Below are 19,930 nucleotides of genomic sequence, written 5' to 3'. Positions count from 1 at the left end.
TAAAATAAAACTAACACAGGGTAATATTTGTATATTTGCTGGATTTATTTTTCATACTCGTTCAACAGTGGTTGAGTGCAGAGTAACTGCATTGATACTGGTCACGATTTGGAATTTTGATTATTTTCTGTGACTTTCTTGTCTTGTTTCCTCCCCTTTGATCATTGGATTGGTTTCTCCTTGTGTGCTCCGCCCTCATTAGTTTCACCTGTGCCTCATTAGCCCATTTGTATATATAGCCCTGTCTTCTCTTTTTTTCCTTCTAAGTTGTTTGAAATTTATCTTGTCATTATTTTCCTGTGTTCTCTCCTCAGTTTTGGTCTCTCCTCTTCACCTGTTTCTTTTGTACTTTGGTGTTTCATTCCTGCAGAGTTTCTATTAAAGTCCTTATTGTCTTGCGTTTGGGTCCTACCTCCCTCACTACAAAATGTGACAGATCAGATTTGACTTTCAACACATGGCTGATGGGTGAACTCGTAGATGACTCCCATGGTGGATAGTTCAAGTCATCCAGTCTAAATGTGACCTACTGTCATCACCAAACTGTTGTTACATTCATGTGGGTCAGGTTTACAGAACAGAGCAGCTGGCTGATGACTCAGTTTGTTCGGCGTGTTGCATGTTGTAGCGTGAATTTTCTTTCTTAATATCCTCTGCAGCCTCATTAGTTTTTCTGGCCTTGAGTGATACAATTTTTCCGTCGTTTTGTGTCTTGTAAAAGTTTAGTACATGCAAGGGCATCTTCTGCAATCTCATTTAGTCATGGTAATTGTACTGTAGCCAAACAAAAGTGAGCATGATTTATTGATAATATTTAGCACATTTGCTTACATAGTAAAACAAGTATGTAGCCATTGTAAATCAAATTACAAACGTTCATTATGCAAAACTAATTATTTTCTTTATCTCTTTCTCCCTTACTGTCTCAGCTGGTCTGTGACACCCATGATGTACCCGATGTCCTACATATTCAGTGTCCCCAGCACAGCCTATGTCTCTCTATCGTCCATCAATCTCTTCATTGGCATCAACAGCAGCGCCATCACCTTCATCCTGGACCTTTTTGAGAGCACCACAGTAAGACCATCCCTCTCGTTGTTGGTCTCGATCCCGCGTTCCGTCCATCCTCTATCTCACATTAGTTATTTCTGTTGGTTTGCTGTCTAGGCTCTGTACAAGCTGAACCAGCTGTTAAAGACAATGCTGCTCATCTTCCCGCATTACTGCCTGGGCCGAGGCCTCATAGACATGGCCATGAGCCAGGCATTGACCGACATCTACGCTCGCTTTGGTAACTATGAAAATGACTCACAGGCCAGAAGGCACTGCAGTGCACAGCAGTGGAAACATACAACAATGAATCAATGTTGACACATTACCTGCACCAGAAATATGATGCAACACATTTGCTGTCAAGGCTGAGCAGACTTCAATGTTAAACACACTCAGCAAACTACCTACTCACGAAATCCTCTCTAACATTCTCTCCAGTATTGATGTGTGAGTTTGATATGAAATATTAATTATGCATCGATCTGACATAACATTATGCATAACAACTCCTCATATTGTGTAGGTCTACCTTGTGCCTCCAAAACAGTTGTGACTCATCAGAGAATGGACATGGGCCTTCTTCTGGTGTCTGGTAACAGGATGCTGTTAGTGGGGGGTCTATTGTGGCCATTGTTGTTAACTTCTCCTGTCGGTGGTTTTAATGTTGTGGCTCGGTGCATGTATCTGACATTCGATGTATTACACAAAATTATTTTGTCATGAAAAACACCAAATGTCAAGAAGTGACTTGCAGTGTGACTTGTAGGTGTGTACGTTTCTATATTTCCTCAGGTGAGGACTACGGTCCAGACCCGTATGACTGGGACTTTATTGGGAAGAACCTGTTCTGCATGGCTGTCGAGGGATTTGTCTATTTCATCATTAACATTCTCTTCCAGTATCGTTTCTTCCAGGATAACTGGCAAGTGCAACAGAGCATGAATTAGATGTTAACTTTGACTTAACCACTAAAACAACTGCCTATTAAGAAGTATACATGCTACAAAAGATGGAGGAAACTGTAATTATTTACAAACTACACAGAAATCTGAAATTATCATTTTTTCCATTTGCAGGACACCTGACAGCCCAAAGCGTCATATTTTGGAAGAGGATGAAGACGTAGCTCAGGAAAGAGAGCGAACCTACCAGAGTAGAAAATCAAATGACATTTTACACATAAGAGACCTGTCCAAGGTTGGAAATGAAAAAAAAAAAAAGTGAAATAAATGTCAGTAAAAGATTTTAAAACCAGCTGTTTCAACTTTTTTGTTTAATTGTCCTCCTGCCTTACCAGATATATTCAGGAACAATTATCCCTGCTGTGGATCGTATCTGTGTTGGAGTATCACCTGGAGAGGTCTGTACAGGTTTAGTTTCATTGTTTTTTGTGATTCACCCTGTCTGTTTACTTTATTTTCCTTTTTTTCCTCCCTCATCTCCTGCAGTGCTTTGGTCTCCTGGGCGTAAATGGAGCAGGGAAGACCACAACCTTTAAGATGCTGACTGGAGACATAGATGTCACCTCTGGAGAGGCCTCAGTTGCTGGTTACAGGTCTGTAATATAAAGTTAACCCATGTGAAATGTGATGGACTTTGAAGGTTGATATCAAAATTGAGGTCTGTATTAATGTCGCCCTACGGGGGAAACACAAGCTCTCACCAGAAGTTCTGCTTATTAACTATGAGGGCCTCAGAGAAGTAAGAAGTGTTCCTCATGTATGATTGCCTTTCCCTTGCGTTGTCCTCACAGCATTTTGACCAACATCCTGGATGTCCATCAGAACATGGGATACTGCCCACAGTTTGATGCCATAGACGAGCTGCTGACAGGCAGAGAACATCTGCACCTGTACGCTCGCCTCCGTGGAGTCCCAGAGTGTGAGATCAGCCAGGTGAGATGCTAGTTTTAACTGTGGCAAAAAAAAAAAGAAAAAAGAATTTTGAGAACAGTCTGGTGTAGGGCTTAACTGCATTGTAAGACAAGGCTCTTACTGTATCGCCCTCTAATGTAGGTTGCAGAGTGGGCCATACAGAAGCTGGGGCTCTCAGAGTATGCAGGTCGAAGTGCTGGGACCTACAGTGGAGGTAACAGGAGGAAACTGTCCACAGCCATTGCCATGATCGGCTGTCCTGCTCTGGTGCTACTGGTGAGCCCAACACTCAAGCTGATGCCCAGTTGATTGGTAGTTTTTAGATGAGTTACAGATAATAGAGAATATGTGAATGTTGTGTTGTACTTTAGGATGAGCCCACCACTGGTATGGACCCTCTCTCCAGACGCTTTCTCTGGAACTCCATCATGAGTGTTATTCAGGATGAACGAGCTGTGGTCCTTACCTCACACAGGTGATCTGTATACATTATATGTATGTGGGCACACCCATGTGTAGTTGTCTGTGCAGAAACGATTGACTGACTGACTGACTGGTTTTGTCTTCACAGTATGGAAGAATGTGAGGCTCTGTGTACACGCTTAGCCATCATGGTCAACGGATCGTTCAAGTGTCTGGGAACCATTCAGCATCTCAAATACAAGTTGGTTGCTCATTGGCCACATTACAAAATAACGAAAACTTCTTGCAACAATGCACGATCCAGTCCAATAAGAATTTCATTCAATTTTATTTGATTTAGATTTGGCGACGGCTATGTGGTGACCATGAAGATCAGGGCAGCTAAGGCCGGCTGTGCCCCAGACCTGAACCCTGCAGAAGCTTTCATGGAGAGCACCTTCCCTGGCTGCATCCAGAGAGAGAAACACTACAACACTCTGCAGTACAAGATCTCCTCCTCCTCCCTGGCTAGGATCTTTCAAATGGTGCTCTCTAACAAAGACAAGCTCAACATTGAGGATTACTCTGTGTCACAGACCACCCTGGACCAGGTACACGAATTGAAAAGCACAACAAAACTGTGTGATTTACATTTTCCCATTTTAAATTCCTTATAGTCGTAATTCAGGCCGTCTTGACCTTCTGTGACTTCACTTTCTTCTATGTCCCTGCAGGTGTTTGTGAATTTTGCCAAGCAGCAATTAAGTGATGAAGAAAGCATCGTCTTGCATCCGAAGGCTGCAGGTGCACAGCGATACATAGAATCCCCTCCCTCTAAGTCTTTAGGGAGTTGAAATTTTGTCTTTGAGTTCAACTGGAAGAGATGCTATGTGAAGGCCTAAGGATGTGTATGTCACTCCAGAGGGCTAAAAGCTAAAATGCAGAAACAGAACCTCACCACAACCCCCCCACCCACTAGCCTCCCACTAGAGGCCCCTGACAGGGGCATCAGTTCTGGGATACTGTAAACCACGGGGGATGAACTTTTGGTAAAAGAAGTGTTAATCCACGATCGGAGGAGCCTTTAGAATATGGCAATTGATTGGTTGCATAGACTTTAAAATGCAGTGTTAAATTTGACAAATGTTCCATTTAGCTTTTCCGCTAAACAGGGTTAGTGGGCTTTGGATTTTGGAAAGTGTGGAGCATTTATGTGCCTGCTGTATGTTCCAGGTTCTGCTCACCTTGTAGGCCTTGCAAACTAAGACACTTAAAGTCATGACAAGGGCCATGACTTCTACTGATGAACAAGTTTACGATCGGGTTGTAGAAGAAAGCATAGAGGATATCTATATCTATATATATATATATATATAGATATATATATATATAGAGAGAGAGATAAATAGATTTTTTTTTTTTTTTTTGCTTCAGATGCCAAGCAAAATCTTTCATTGCCTTCTTTAGAAATGCAAAGTAAGCACTGAGAGGAATAGTCTTAGCACTTTATCGATGCAGCAATACTTGAAGCGTCGCAGTTTTTACCAAGACATTTGGCGTTATGCTAGTGCAGTATATCTAATAACTGGTGCATAATCCTTCTGCTTCTGTTAATTAATTTCTGTACCGTGTGACATTTCTATGCCATGAAAGTTTTATTCAATCTTTTTATTTTCTGCTTTATCATACATCTTACAACTTTGGTACTCTGTCTTCAATCCACCTGGTGTCATTACAGGAAGATGACACAGACTCAGAAAATGTGAGCGTCATGTCAAATAAAGTTTCATTTTCCTTAACGTGTGCGCATTTATTCAGACATACTGTTTGGCTTTACATTCACACTGGAGTTTTAGCAACTTGATAATACCTGAGATTAATAAAACATGGGCTAGAGAACCCTATCAGAAGTTGTATTTCAAAACGGTTCCCATTTGTCTGAAGAAAATGATCTGTACAGTAGAAAAGCTTAACATTAGCATGATTAAACGTCTGCTTCGTCAGCATTCCTCCCCAAAGATGATGCTGCGCTCTTAAATGGATGCAATGACATTTTAAATTTGTTAGTTGCTTTCTATGCAGGCACTTTATCATGAAGAAGGTTTCTTGCTTGAAAACTTGAAAACTTGCATCACTGGAAGAAAAAAAAGCAATAATAAAAAAAAGCAGCATTTTGCCAGCCTGTAGTAGGCACAGCTCACTGGTTTGAACATAGATTACTGAAGAACCTAATCTTTCAGCCTTTAGTCACGTTCTGGAGGATTCCATTACAGAAAATGTAATGTTCTGATAAATGTTTACAGAGTATAGAGCATGTGGCAGAAATTAATCTAACTTCCAAACTGTGTCAAAATGAAAACTGAGAAAATGAAACCCCTACTTTAAACTAGACAACGGGAATTAAACTGTTCTCAGCTATTTAAAGGTTTAAAAAAACATATATATAGTCTAAACATACTTATAGATCCTTATCCCCATTTTCAAAATTGGGAGCAAAGACAATCCCCTTTTTTGTTTCTTTTCTCCACTGTTAGAAATTTGGACAAGCCATTCAAGTTTTCAAATGTATTGAGGGGCCTCTGGCTGGTTCAAATCTGCACAATTGCATTTGCGCAGTTTGCACTTAAAGCTACAAACACCGAAACAGTCTGTTTAGAACAAGGCTCAAACAAGGCCTAAACAGTCATGGTAGAACAGGGACACATTCGCCTTATATTACTTGTTCGAAAAAAAAAAAAAAAAGTTAATTATACCAACTTTAAAGGTTCAGATTTATTGCAACATTATTGCTCCCATACTTACTTATTTAAGCTCATTAATTTGTTAAAAATAATAATAATAATGATATTGCATAGAGAGGGATTCAGCAGCGGCATCCCCAATAGTTCATGCGACAACCACTATTAGAGAATCAGTGGAATAATGGCCACTCTAAGACTGGGGTAGTCCTTGAACTCTCTGCTGTAGGCTCTGTGCTTCCCTTTGGCCCAGATGGTCATCTGAATAAACCCCAGTAATGTGTATAATGCCACTGGAAAACAAAACAAAGCATAATCAGGACATTCATGTCAAAACAATGAAGTATATCACATCTCCTGCGTACTCTTTTATGTTTCTGTACATGCTAAATTGGTTTAGTAAGTGATTGTGCCACTGTGGTTGTGTTTATATGACCTAGGTTGCACAGTACGTACCTGGAAGACACTGGGTCATAATGGAAAAGCTCACCCAAGCTCCAACCTATAGCAAGTGTCAAGTGTGCAGGCAGACAGGGAGGTAAATACACAAGCATGTGTGGCACTAATGACACTGAAAAAAGACTATCGATGTTACCTCATATGTGTAATTCGGACAGGACACAAAGAAAAATAGCCACGTAAAGGGGTTCTTGGTGGGCGTGGGAAACCTTCGGCCTTTGGATCCTGATAAATGGTTTTAGGGAAAGAAAGAAAAAATGTAGTTTTATTTAAGTGGCATTTCTCTGAATAATGACAATATACTGTAGGCACTAAAATCATCACGTTTCCATAGCAGACACATTATTTCACTATTGATCAGACTGATAGCCCATACTGAAAACGGCATGTTTACCGCATCAGTCAGAACAGACCGGTCTGATTAGAAGGAATTTCAATCATCTGCTCAATAGGAAAATTCATTCATTTGCAACAACTCCATGTCCTCTGGAGGGTTGTGGGAGGAACTGGAGCCTATCCTAGCTCTCATTTGGTGAGAGGTAGGATATATCCTGAACAGGTCGTCAGGGCTGACACAAGAGAGACAGACACATGCACCTGTGGCCGATTTCTTATCACCAGTTAACTAAACGAGCAGGCCTTTGCATGGTGGGAGGTAACTGAAGCACCCGTAGAAAACCCATGCAGGTGTAGGTACCAGATCTGCTCGCCCCGAATATCCGGCGCTTCCAGATGACGTCAGCATATGTTTGGCCTGTTTGTTCGGCTCCATTCGACTCGGACTGCGAGATCGGTTCGTGGTTTATTTTTCACAATATGTTTGGCAGAGATAGCTCGGTAAAGTTTTGTATTTATAATCTAAAATTTTCCACAAAACACATAAAATATGATGACAGCACATTATTCATCGAAAATAAAGTAATAAAATGTCAAATTAATTCGGGTTCAATCCATTCATTTGTATAGTAGGTGCGAAAAGATTTAACAAAATTTATCCTGAAAAAGATTAAATAAAAATACAGCTTTTATCAATTTACCCAAAGAATAAAAGGACATAACAAAACCGATCAGCTGTTCTGCCTCGATAACAACTGCTAAATGCTAACCTCTCCTCCACTTCCGCTTCTTCCAACCAATTACAAGAGTAGACGTCAACATCCCCTACGTTGTGATGTCATCTGGAAGCGCCGGATACTCGGGGCGAGCAATCTGGTACAGACACAGGCACAGGAGCAACATACGCTCAGAAAGTGCACCAAGAAAATATAAGCATGGGGGGGATTTAGCATCCATGTAAATAGTGAAATTGGAATCTCCGATCAGATTTATTTAGTTGCTTATTTTATTTCTGTAGCATGTATAGTTTCATCACAGAGAACCTGAATTTATGTATTGGACGTTATCTTCAGAAATCTAGTTTGTGCATCCTGTTAAATAAGCAAAGCTCAGCAACTCACCATCTCCTCTGAGATTACTTAGAGTCAAGTGAATGGAAAAATTGCCCAGTTCACACATCTAGAGAGGAAATAAACAAATCAGAGGACTGAATCTATGTTGGGCCATGTGTGGATATATACAGTCAGTATACGCACCACAAATATGACCAGTGCATAGTTGATTTGTAGTTCTCCATATGCTGTGAAGAGAAAGTCTGGCATTAATATGCTGAAAAAAATATATATATAAAAGACAACAACACAAACCCCTGTTTCCCATCCATTCCTCTTAAAAAATATTTCATTTCAACTTTATGGACTGTGGCGCATGTACAGGGGCTGACTTACATGGAGGTGTATAAAGAGGGTGGTTGATATAGTAGGCCAGCCAAGCTGAGAAACCCCAGTAATAGGCACAATTCTGCAGGAAGAAACAAACAACAGAGGAATAGGAAGCATGAGAAAATATAAAGTGATTTTTCTTTTAAAGAAAGAGAATACATAGAATCCAGATATAACCATACACAACATCAGCATGTCAGAATATTGTCTGTGTTGCATGGAATATCTTTGTCCTTGGACTAAAAACAGCATGACAGTTATTAGCATTATGTAATCCTTGGTGTTTAGTGCATTTAAGGCTCATTTAGGAATGGACACTGCAGATTAGCAGAATCGGTGCCAGTGTGGCTCCTGCTGAACACTTGTCTCTATAAATAGATGTTTAAAACAGCTGGCACGTGGCGGGGGGGGGAAAGAGGACGCGCACACTGTGAAAGACGTGAGCTCGTCATCCGAGGCTCTTCCTCACCTTGACTATCGTCCTGAGAGGCATGGTCCCGTGTGAGAAACGATGCACAAAGATAGTCTCGACCAACCTCTTCACGTAGTGCGAGGTGTGACAGACACACGCCAGCCTGTTAGACGGAGGACGGACAAGGTCAGAGATACAAGCATGTGCGCAGTGTTTTTGCACCGTTTGTGCAGCGAGATGAGAAAAGATTAAATGTGACTGATCCATCTGAGACACTGTAGCAACACAAAAAACAGTGGAGCATACATATACAGTGGGGGAAATAAGTATTTGATCCCCTGCTGAATTTGTAAGTTTGCCCACTTCCATAGAAATGATCAGACTCTGGTTTTTATGGTTGTTTACTGGTTATGGGTATAGACAGAATATCAGTCGAAAATGCATAAAAAACACACAATCTAAAAGTTATAAATTGTTATGTATTTTATTAAGGGAAATAAGTATTTGATCCCAAGCACAACACAAGTCAGTACTTTGTAGAGAAACCTTTGTTGGCAAGCACAGCGATGAGACGTTTCTTGTAGTTGTTCACCAGGTTTGCACACAGCGCAGGAGGGATTTTGGCCCATTCATCTTTACAGACAGTCTCTAAATCCTTCAAGTTTCTTGGCTGCCTCTTGGAAACTCGGAGCTTCAGCTCCCTCCACAGGTTTTCGATCGGGTTAAGGTCTGGAGACTGACTAGGCCACTCCATGACCTTAATATGCTTCTTCTTGAGCCACTCCTTTGTTGTCCTGGCAGTATGTTTTGGGTCATTGTCATGTTGGAAAACCCACCACGAGGCATCTTCAGTGTTCTTGCTGAGGAAAGAAGGTTTTTGTCCAAGATGTTACAGTACATGGCTGCATTCATTGGCCCCATAATGCGGTGAAGTTGCCCTGTACCCTTTGCTGAAAAACAGCCCCAAAACATGATGTTTCCACCTCCATGCTTAACCGTGGGTATGGTGTTCTTTGGGTCATACTCACGTTTTTTCATCCTCCAAACACGGCGGGTCGAGTTAATGCCAAATAGCTCAACTTTGGTTTCGTCAGACCACAGCACTTTCTCCCAAGCCTTCTCTGAGTCATTTAGATGTTCACTGGCAAACTTAAGGCGGGCCTGTACATGTGCCTTCTTGAGCAGGGGGACCTTGCGGGCACTGCAAGAGTTCAATCCATAACGGCGCAGTGTGTTGCCAACTGTTTTCTTGGTGACGGAGGTCCCAACTGCTTCCAGATCATTAACAAGCTCCTGCCGTGTTGTTTTAGGCTGCTCCCTCACCTTTCTCATCATCATCCTCACTCCATGAGGCGAGATTTTGCGGGGAGCTCCAGACGAGGACAGTTGATGGTCCTTTTATGGGTCTTCCACTTGCGAATAATGGCACCAATAGTTGTCACCTTCTCACCAAGCCTTTTGCTGATGGTTTTGTAACCTATACCAGCCTTGTGCAGGTCTACAATCTTGTCCCTGACATCTTTTGACCATGGTGCTGTAGAAGTTGGAATGTAAGAAACTGATTCTTAGAGCAGGTGTGCTTTATATACATGACGAGTTAAGATCAGGAGTATTGGTAATTAGTTGACTGAGCACAGCTGTGTGCCACATGCGCACCAGCCAATCTGTAGGAGCCTGAATTCTAAGTGAATTGTTGGGGATCAAATACTTATTTCCTTAATAAAATACATAACAATTTATAACTTTTAGATTGTGTGTTTTTTATGCATTTTCGATTGATATTCTGTCTATACCCATAACCAGTAAACAACCATAAAAACCAGAGTCTGATCATTTCTATGGAAGTGGGCAAACTTACAAATTCAGCAGGGGATCAAATACTTATTTCCCCCACTGTAAATAATGGGAGAAACTAAAATTAAATGAGCATAGTAAAAAAAAGTCATAGTAGCTTGCAAAATAAAGATCACAAAGTGCAGACAACATTAGTTAAACACCATTACTGTTAGGATTCAATAATGTCTTTGTAAACTCACAAGTCTGGAATTATTACGGATCAGCATCTCAGCCACAGAACGTAGGCGACACCAGTAAATAAATCCTCACAACATGTTAGGATGTAGATTTTCAGTTGACATGGCATAATGAAGTTTTCTGTATTGGGACTAACTGCAAGGTTGATGCAAGTAATCCCATGTGAGGTAGGGCTTTGCACCAACAAAAAGGGGATTTATCTCGACAATAAATCAATCCCGTGCTCCCTAGGCGTACTCAGCATGAGATGCTTTACAACTTTAGAGCCTGCCATGAACTTGACGTTTTCATAGCCTGTCTTTACTCGGGCTGTTTTATTTGTCCACTTACATGACAACACTATGAGGACTTGCGGTAAAGGCATATCTGTGTGAATAAATGTATGGCACTCGGAAATAGAAGAGGAGGTAGGTGAGAAGGGGCCCGATGTACTCTGCAAGAAACACCTGTGAAAAAGAAGGACATGAAAAGCCATTTTGTGGAAATATCGTGTGGCACGGTCTAAAGCAGGAACAGCTTTAATGTTAGAATATGGTTCCACATTAAAGCCCCAAATCTACACCATAAACACAGATTTCTTCATCTTCAATGTATAACTGATAGATTGATAGTCTTTGCGTGTGGTCTTCTTACCATAGTCCAGCTTAACTGTGGACCAAGATCTTTGAAGTACATCGTAGCAGTGGTCCCGACAGGTAGATGTTGTAAGATTTCATCGTCTCTGAGTGATTTTCCGTCTTAAAATAGGAACAAAAATTCGATAGATCATAGGTCTTCAACAGGAGGTCCGCGACCCCTAGGGGGGGCTGTGGAGGTACTGCAGCGGTCTCACAAAATCTTTGGTTGATTAGACATTTTTCTGTATTTTTTATTTTTTTTTTTTTTAACTTTCCCCCCACAAATTTAAATTTCTTTAAATAGACATTAATGTGAATCCAACACATTTTAGCTGAAACCTGTCAATCTAAGCCTCCTGTACACAGTAGGCCCCGCCTCTATTGCTGCTGAGCCAATCACAAGGCTGCATATTACACGCTGCAATTGGCCGAGAGTCTACTCGGTCCCGAGCTGACATCCCAGAAGCACGCTGCAATATTAGCAGAAGAGAAGCTAACAGCATATAAAGGTATATTATCTGAATAGCTTAATATTGAATGCAAAATGATAATAATGTATATTATAAGCATTAGGCTGAGTTAAATATAGAACACGTATAGTAGGTAGGGGTCCCTACTTAATCTCTCCATCAGTTTGGGGGTCCTCGGTCGTGCAACCCCTGATCTAGATAATATACTGTCGATATCAACCACATGTTCTATCTACCTAGAAGCATGAGGGCACAGCCATGGATAATAAAGTGGACTAATTGGATGACATTTTTAGAATCTCCCTTGGGGGAACTGACCCAAATAGCTTTTATCCAAATTTCTACTACTTCATTTTCACAAGCGAGGTAGATCTCAAAAGCCCATCAGCATAATAAATCGGGGTCGGCTGCTTTCGCCCTTTTCAATTTTAATTTAGGGGAAAATGAATGAAATAATGATGCATGATAAATAGTGTACGTTTTACGGTGAATAAGATGTGTTGTGATATGGGGTCGTTTTTAAAGGCTGTCACTCACCTCTGGAGGGAAAACCACTACATCAGTACTATGGAATATACTGGGATGACTTTTCAAGATTTGATATTCCCTCATATTTTCTCATTCATCGCATCTAGGTTTTTGTTTGTACCTCATCTTTATTGGGCTTGTAGAAACATTCAGCCTGAATTCACAAAGAATACGAGAGTGGGCTGTAAGTATTTGGATACTTACACTTGTTCTTTGGGCATATTCAAAGTAAAGAAATAGTGGATGACACTTTGAAGGGCCACAATTTTACACAAGTACAGAAAGAGATGTGTGGGAGCCATAAGCCTTTTCACATTTAGTTCCCGAAGCCTTCCTTAGTATTTTGTGGGAAATTATTTGCAGACAATGTTCCACAAACATCAATAGATGCCTCTATCTGCCCAAGCTACACTTCAGAGCCTGCATGCTTTGTGCCCTCTTTTGTATGATTAGGTGACTGACTCGGTCAGTCGAGGATGTTCAGCCTCTTCAGTTTGAAGGGCTCTTTGGTTGCTTTCATCTTCAACAACTGCCAGTGTGCAACTTCTGTCTGTCATCAATGGGTTGTTTTCCAGTGTGTAGTTGTACTTTATTTTTTCCAATAGATGATTTTGGAACTGTTTTCATTATCCATCCGAAAGATCGAAACATCCTTTCTTCCATTCGTACGGTTGCATCAGCACCACAAAAACCTAGCGTACACCATGTGTTAAAAGAGTTACATCGCTACATCTTGCTATACTATACTATGTGAGCCCACTCAGTTTAAAGCTGCTGTCATGTTTTATTTCAGGTTGGATGTACAGACGAACGAAGAACAAAAATATGTCCAAATGCTCGTAATGTGCAGTAATGTGTTTCTGTAAGACTGATATTGATGACGGATTGCAAAACCTGCATCGACTGCTGCATTGATTTACTGAGCTGGACACGTCTAATCAAAATATGTAAGTGCCAGATGACAGCTTTTACAAGCACAGCAAGTAAAAGCCAAGGATGCCCATTTGTATCATAAGCAACTTTGAACTGCCTCATGGATCCTTGTACTTCGGATTAACTTTCAAATGAAGATCATGATTCAAAATATACATATTTATACAAACATAAACTGTCCTATAAGTAGCAGCAAGTGAGCACTCATGCCACAACTGAAGATCCTCTTTTTTTCTTTTTGTACAAAACATTAAGTTCTGGGTAGATACCGCTGCATTGTTTAATCTCTAAGTCCGCACTCGAGCACTCAGAGTCTTTGAGGTGAAGGGCTTCGCGCTGTCTGACTGTCAAACTGTCAAGTGCATGAGGGCTCTCTCGTAGACATTTTGTGCCCTCCTGACGACCTCTGCAAGCCTGCGTTTCTGCAGATGTTGCATGAGGGAATTACCCACAGTTCATAGCACTGTTTACTAGGGGTAGCATAGAACAATTGAACATACGTGAAACCACACGATGTCAGAGAAATCAGAGGCGTTTCTTAAGATTTTAACACGAGGATCGTGTTTTGACAAAATGTAACACTCTGTGAGGCCAATCCAAAGAGATCAGTCCCTGAAGTGCCTTAGCCATGAAGAAAGTAACAACTCACTTAAGTTTGTAAAGGTCGAATGATTAGACCTTGTAGAGATTAGGAGTGAGTCTGTAAGAATACTATCTACATGTCCACGTAGTATGTCTTTGTAGTGGAAATATATACATTTTAGTCAGTATGAAAGCATACTTGACTTAATTTATTTGAAATGAATGGATGAATCGAAGGGATACTTACTGGGATCAAGCTTCAGAGCCTGTCTTGATGGATACCAGTGAGGATCTAAGCAGATGAAGTACAATAATAAGTAGATGGTTAAAAGGACCTTGGTTTAGATTCTGGGGAAGAGATGTGACATGAGGTACCGTAAAGTCACAGACTCGGTAGCACTGTAAGTGAATCAGTATCAGCAATGAATGTAACAGTATAATATCAACTCCAATTGAAAACTTAATAATGAGCTATATATTCAAGAGAATCTTTTTATCAAAGGATAAAATATAAAGGCTCCAACCTTTGCCTAACTGAGTTAAAGCACTCACATGATTTGTGAAAGAGGTTCTTTATATCTCCTACTGATGAATGAGGCTCCACCTAAAAGAAATACAAGCATAAAATACAGTATGTACCCTTGACATAATACCCCTTGTAAAGGGCCTGAGTGTCTGCTGTTAGCCGCTGTTTATGTGTTAGTAAGGACTAGTTTTTGCTGTGTGTGTCCCACACCATCAGTCAAACTCCCGTCAATGGCTTTTTGGACAACTGAACAAATGAATAGAGAGAGGGCCCGTTGGATCACTCCTATTGGTTTTTCAGTTTAGTGAACCAGTGCATAAGAAGAGAAACTGAAGTGAAGGAAACCAGCAAAGACCAGAGGACACACACTTCAGATTTTTAACTTTTGTCTCATTTGAATACTGAAATATGTAAATATTCAAATATTTTCAAAGTGAGATGGATGGGTAGAGTGAAAAACGATTCAAGAGAAGCCAGCTCCAACCTCAGAGTTTGTGTCAGAAGCTCGACTTCCTCTGAGTTCTCTTTTTTTAAATGCAAATGCCACGCTGGTAAGGAGAGTTATTTCCTAGATGCAAAAGATGCTGAAGTGTTGAAGTGTTAGTAAAATGTCGGATGTAGACGTAGTAGTAGTTATGCAACTTTTGGGTTAAACTGCAGGCACCATGAAATGACAGCGGTTGGCTTTTGTAGCTCCTCCTACATGATGGTGGTTTGGTGTGTCTGGGCCTATAAAACTTGCAGGAATTTATCCTAGGCTGCCAGATATTCAAATCCTGCTCTCATTTTATCGATTTATTTCCTTAACCTTCCACCCTAAAGCCCGTAAATCATGTCACCGTGCCATACCTTATCTAAAAAACAAAGCTGCTCCCTTGTCTTGGCATCAAGAACCTCCACCTGAGGAAAAAAATAAAGTAAATCTTTAAATTTATGATTTATTCTCAGCTTTAATATTTGTTGCAAACAAGATTTCTCCAAGTTATCTCTGCGACATTGACACTATTAAGATGTAAACATACAGTACATGAAGGGTTTCTTTGTCTTGGCCTCATATTTCACAAAACAAAATCAGATGTTCTTCTTAAGTCTGCATAATGAAGTTGCTTGAGTCAGTCACAGAAAAAGGAACTGTGTTGCTTTCTTGCACACATTTTTTTTTTCATCTTAATTAGACCATGTCACTGGTGATGTACAGCATATGCAAGGAGGGTGGTGGGTGGGCCCACAATTTGCCCTGAAAGCACTCCGTACTGTGCTGCTCAGCAGAGCTGTCCTAGCTAAATTGGTTCCTTTACTGGACAGTGTAATAACCCACTAATGGATACCCGAAGATCTGCTGAGTGCACAGTCAAGAAGGAGAGAATGGGAATGAGGTAGAGCTCTACATGCACACACCATCTGGCGTTTGCATAGTGGAAAAAAAGTTTTATCAGAATATCTTAACGTGTCCAGATCAACGCAATCCGGTGGCGGAGCCAGGTTCGCTCAGTGATTCCCCTCCATGCTCCACTTGTAAAACTGGAGTGTTTCACAGATCGCCGTGTTCAGGCTTTGCAGCATCTGAGGCGTCGCAGCAAAGGGCATTGTGGGAGATGGGTCCGTTTTGCTTTCCATCTGCTAACCTTGCCACCTGCATTCTCGTGGCACGTCCTGATACATGTGCGTGCTGGCCAGGAGCGTCGGGGGTGTCATTATGCAGAGCTGCGCGTCGTAAAACAGCGCGTGCACTCTCTTGAGCTCTGTGCCCTTGTAAATCTGATTATCAGACACCCCTGTCCTCTCGTGGGGATTCAGGGCTCTGCTGACAGCACAGGTCATACAGAACATGTACGTGCTTGTCAGCCCTCTGTGTATGCAAGAGGAATCAAAGCGAACGCTCGTCTTGTTGTGTGCAGAGTATTTGAAAAAGAAAAAGAAAGAAAAGGATTTCAACACGTATTGCTTTAATAATATAAGTAATTTATGTCAACCGGAGAAGTCTTTTAGCCGTAATAGCTCTTCTTAATGTGAAAGCTGATGAATGTAACGGCTGATCTTGCGCTACAGGATCATTACTCCAGACACCGAGAGGAAAACTATTGAGGCTTATTAGCTAAATATGGGTGCTCAGCATGTACTATTGTTCTTTTTGCTTTCACAGTAATTCAGATCGCGGAGGATTTCTCCTTTCAATCAAGGAAAGTAATCAGCTAAACACTCGGATGGCTGTTTTCATGCTGCCAGTAATCACTTTTCCCTGATGCACATTTAGAAACAAAATAAAGAAAAAGGCTGAATTCCACAATGTTAGAATATCGACTGCTGGCTAGGGTGAATCTAATGGAGCTAAAAAAAAAAAAAGTGAGTTTTCTGGTGTTTCATTAAACAGTGGGAAGGAAATATAGGAGGTAATAGCGGAGAGTTTCGTGAAGTTTGTCTAGAGCTACGACCGTCTATGACGTCTTAACATCATCTGAATGCTTTACATCTGGTTTCAATCACAAAGTCTCAACATTTCTTGCCTTAATAATCTTGGAAAAAGTGCAGTGCTGAGGTTAAAGGTTGAGAAGGTTTTGGAAGACAGGCTGATTCACTAAACCCGGCGAAACAGCTAGCATGCTCCTTCTGAAGGTAACAAACTCTAAGCATTTTCTTTATTTATGAATTCTTAAATTTGGACACAGTGTCACATGGAAGAAAATACACTAACAAAGGCAGCCGTACACAAAAGTGCACGTTTCTCACGAGCCCGGGCTCTATAAGCGAACATCTCTCGCATGGACCATTTAAATATTTGCCAATTTGGCTTCCGGCCTGTTTTGGAAACAGCTACCGACAGGATGGCACATGTCCCAGAGCCATGCTGTAATTAGCGTGAGTTCATAAGCCTGCTGCACTTACAGCAGTTTGCTTGTCTACTACTTCATTAGCGCTCATCAGGCCCTGGGAGACGAGACTGAACACGGCCTCACCTTAGTTTTATTTACGTGGGAAGAAAACTTGGACTTCACGAACTTTACACCTCTTCGTACTCAAAGGAGTTCCTTGTTCTAGGGAGGCCTTGTGAAACAAAACATTTTCCACGAGGAACTGGGAAGTCTCAGTTAATCCAGTCAGAATATTGTGCACTGACTTACCTCAAAGAAGGTGGTCCGGCTCATGGTGGTGCCTTATTGTGGTTGTTTCCTCTCTTTGGAAAAAAAAAGAAAAAATATCTCAACCGTCAGTATAAGCAAACACAACACATGCTCTCATTGGTATCACACAAACAAAAATAGCTCCTCTCCTTTCGAGGACAATCCCAGGACTAACCCCTTATTCATCCTAGCCTCCTTTTCTCCCTCACTCACTCTCTCTCACCCACACATACACCAACTCTCTCTCTCCCTCTCCCTCTCCCTCTCTCTCTCTCTCTCTCTTCATCTGAGATATAGTGCTGGGACACAGAACCACCAGAAGCACTTCCAAAACCTCGCACATGGTCTCACTCTTGCCACCCTCGCATTTCTTTTCTGCTGCTTCTTCCTGTTTTCACCTCTACCTGTTTTTCCCTTCATTTTTTTTTCTTTCTCAAACATATCTTTTGAGAAAGCTCTTGGCAGAGTCCGACTTGGCTCAAGTGCGAGCAGATACCCGCCAGAGATGGAGGCCACTGAAGAACAGAAGGATCTACAAGAAATACCAAACACAATAAAATACAAGATGATGCGAAACTTTATAATCTCCTGTGGATAAAGTGAACCGAAGTGCCCGAGCGAGAAAGACAGACGCAGGAGTAGGAAAGTAACCCAAATAAAAACAGCAGACGTGCTTGGAATCCATTGTTGAAAAGTGATAAAAAATACTGAAGCAAGAAGTAACTTTCTATTGAGGTGACCTGACAAATGTCAGCAGGAGAGTTATGACTTGAGCGCTGGTCTTAAGCTGCAGGGCTTAGTTGGGTCAGCAGAACGTGAGCTCACTGGGGGTAGACCGAGCACCAAAATACCTTACACAAGTCCAAAACTATGGGGTCAAAGCGTACTATACATAACAGTGTGGAAGTTAAAGGTACAGTTTGAGTGTATTCAGTCTTTTAAGTCCAAGGATGTAGCTGATAAGTATGAGTCAAAGGCTGTCTAAAAACAGTGGGATCCAAACGGTGTCAGAGCTTTACCGAGTTCTACATTCAGTATTTTTAACTCTTTTATTTTAAAAGTTGCTTTGCTTCCGTTTTTTCCTCCTTCCATTGTGAGTGTGCCCCGCCCTGATTAGTTTCACCTGTGTCTCATCAGCCAGTCAGCTTTAAAAGTAGCCTGATCTCCTGTTTCAGTTTGTTTGCCGCCAGTCTGTTGTTAGCGTTCTTTGAGCCATGTGTTTGTGTTGTACCTTCTTTAGATTTTGAATGTTTCTGTTGGAATTTGTTTCTTGCCACCTTCCTCCTTCTCCTTTCTTTCTGTTTTACCTTGCATTGACTTTTGTTATTATAGTATTTTTTTTTCTTTAGCCTCACTATTGAACTTCTGAATTTGATCATATCCTATCAGATTGACAGTCCTATCCCTAGTGAAACCCTTAAACCCCCTGGCAGTAGCTTTTGTCTGCCTTCATATTCTTTCTCGTTGCCTCCTCTGTGCTGGTTTTATTTCCATTTTCTTTCCCCACTATGGGGTAAATTAAAGGATCTTCTAATCTTAGGACTCCTACAATGAACACTAAGCATCAACTGATTGTATTACACTATATTTAATCATGGGAGTAGCTTTATATTCAACCTCTTTTCCACTAATACTACATGGAGGGAAGTGGTGAAAACTGCAGCCTAGTATTAAACCCTCAGTAGCTTCGTTTCCATTACTTTTTTTTTGTAAAATAAAAGTACAATTTCGCTATGTACGCTTCTATTAAAAGGTATTTTGCGAATGAGCTGTAGCTCTCGTAAAGCCTCGTCTTGCTATATCCCAGAATTCCATTAAACTCTCATCACTGGACCCAAACACTAACAACATTCTATTTCCAGACACCACAGGACACCCTTGTCCATTCTCTGATTAGTCACAACTGTTTTGGAGAAAATGCCTTTGGTGTTGCATCTGCTAATTTCCCTAAACTACAAACTATCCACACTTTGAATGTATTTACAGATGTCCTAACAAAGAATACGTGACTGAAATATGACTAACTGGACATGTTTGGGTTGGGGCGGCACGTCCAGGTTCCCTGTCTGGCACAGCGTTGCGTCTGCTCACTGAAGTTTCCTTCTCACCTGCTTTGCCGTGTAGCTTTGCGCATCTGCTTGCTCAGCTGTATCTTTCTCCGCTTGTCATATATTCACACTGCTGTTGTGCTGCCTGAGGGGATTCAATTTATGGAGAGAGGAGGCTCTTCAGCACGGAGTTGGACCAGACCCTGAATGCCCCAGGCAAATGTAAACCAGATAAAATTCACTAAAGGACGAGACCCAGCAAAAGACTTGCGGTTTTTCCACATGTGGTGCTGATGTAAATCCTTTCCTCCAGTATTTTGTGGTGTCTGTTATATAATAAAAAAATGTGTTGTGCTC

At 41.2% G+C, this 19,930-nt stretch overlaps 2 protein-coding genes across 3 annotated transcripts in view; one reads left to right on the top strand and one right to left on the bottom strand.

The window, feature by feature from the left end:
- The window catches only part of abca4a (ATP-binding cassette, sub-family A (ABC1), member 4a), a 33,407-nt gene extending 28,279 nt beyond the window's left edge, over nucleotides 1–5,128 (top strand). For both annotated transcript variants that reach the window (XM_047568630.1, XM_047568631.1), the window contains 12 exons: nucleotides 930–1,077; nucleotides 1,168–1,291; nucleotides 1,846–1,975; nucleotides 2,130–2,250; nucleotides 2,351–2,413; nucleotides 2,502–2,608; nucleotides 2,807–2,948; nucleotides 3,069–3,203; nucleotides 3,299–3,402; nucleotides 3,499–3,591; nucleotides 3,691–3,940; nucleotides 4,064–5,128. In XM_047568630.1, the coding sequence (XP_047424586.1) occupies nucleotides 930–1,077; nucleotides 1,168–1,291; nucleotides 1,846–1,975; nucleotides 2,130–2,250; nucleotides 2,351–2,413; nucleotides 2,502–2,608; nucleotides 2,807–2,948; nucleotides 3,069–3,203; nucleotides 3,299–3,402; nucleotides 3,499–3,591; nucleotides 3,691–3,940; nucleotides 4,064–4,183 (1,537 nt within the window). In that variant the 3' untranslated portion in view covers nucleotides 4,184–5,128. The remainder of the gene's footprint in view (nucleotides 1–929; nucleotides 1,078–1,167; nucleotides 1,292–1,845; nucleotides 1,976–2,129; nucleotides 2,251–2,350; nucleotides 2,414–2,501; nucleotides 2,609–2,806; nucleotides 2,949–3,068; nucleotides 3,204–3,298; nucleotides 3,403–3,498; nucleotides 3,592–3,690; nucleotides 3,941–4,063) is intronic.
- Nucleotides 5,104–17,868, bottom strand: tecrl2a (trans-2,3-enoyl-CoA reductase-like 2a). Its single transcript, XM_047568632.1, has 13 exons — nucleotides 17,526–17,868; nucleotides 15,256–15,306; nucleotides 14,433–14,484; nucleotides 14,128–14,172; nucleotides 11,384–11,487; nucleotides 11,081–11,196; nucleotides 8,774–8,879; nucleotides 8,311–8,383; nucleotides 8,119–8,162; nucleotides 7,984–8,041; nucleotides 6,663–6,751; nucleotides 6,524–6,569; nucleotides 5,104–6,360 (listed from the first exon to the last, which is right to left on the bottom strand). The coding sequence occupies exons 1-13, from the start codon at nucleotides 17,547–17,549 to the stop codon at nucleotides 6,233–6,235; spliced, it is 936 nt and encodes a 311-aa protein (XP_047424588.1). The 5' UTR covers nucleotides 17,550–17,868; the 3' UTR covers nucleotides 5,104–6,232.
- Between the last annotated feature and the right edge of the window lie 2,062 nt (nucleotides 17,869–19,930).

Source organism: Mugil cephalus, chromosome 18 (assembly GCF_022458985.1).
Source record: "Mugil cephalus isolate CIBA_MC_2020 chromosome 18, CIBA_Mcephalus_1.1, whole genome shotgun sequence".
Classification (NCBI taxonomy): Eukaryota; Metazoa; Chordata; class Actinopteri; order Mugiliformes; family Mugilidae; genus Mugil; species Mugil cephalus.
Note: the sequence above shows the minus strand (reverse complement) of the source record. Positions and strands in the feature narration are given on the sequence as shown.

Bases quoted from the DNA above. Each gene is read 5' to 3' on its own strand.
- tecrl2a (XM_047568632.1), bottom strand. From the start codon at position 17,549: ATGAGCCGGACCACCTTCTTTGAG. The intron at 8,880-11,080 runs GTAAGTGGACAA...TCCGTCTAACAG, and splicing joins AGTCCTCATAGTGTTGTCAT to GCTGGCGTGTGTCTGTCACA. The intron at 6,752-7,983 runs GTGAGTTGCTGA...ACCATTTATCAG, and splicing joins AAGTAATCTCAGAGGAGATG to GATCCAAAGGCCGAAGGTTT.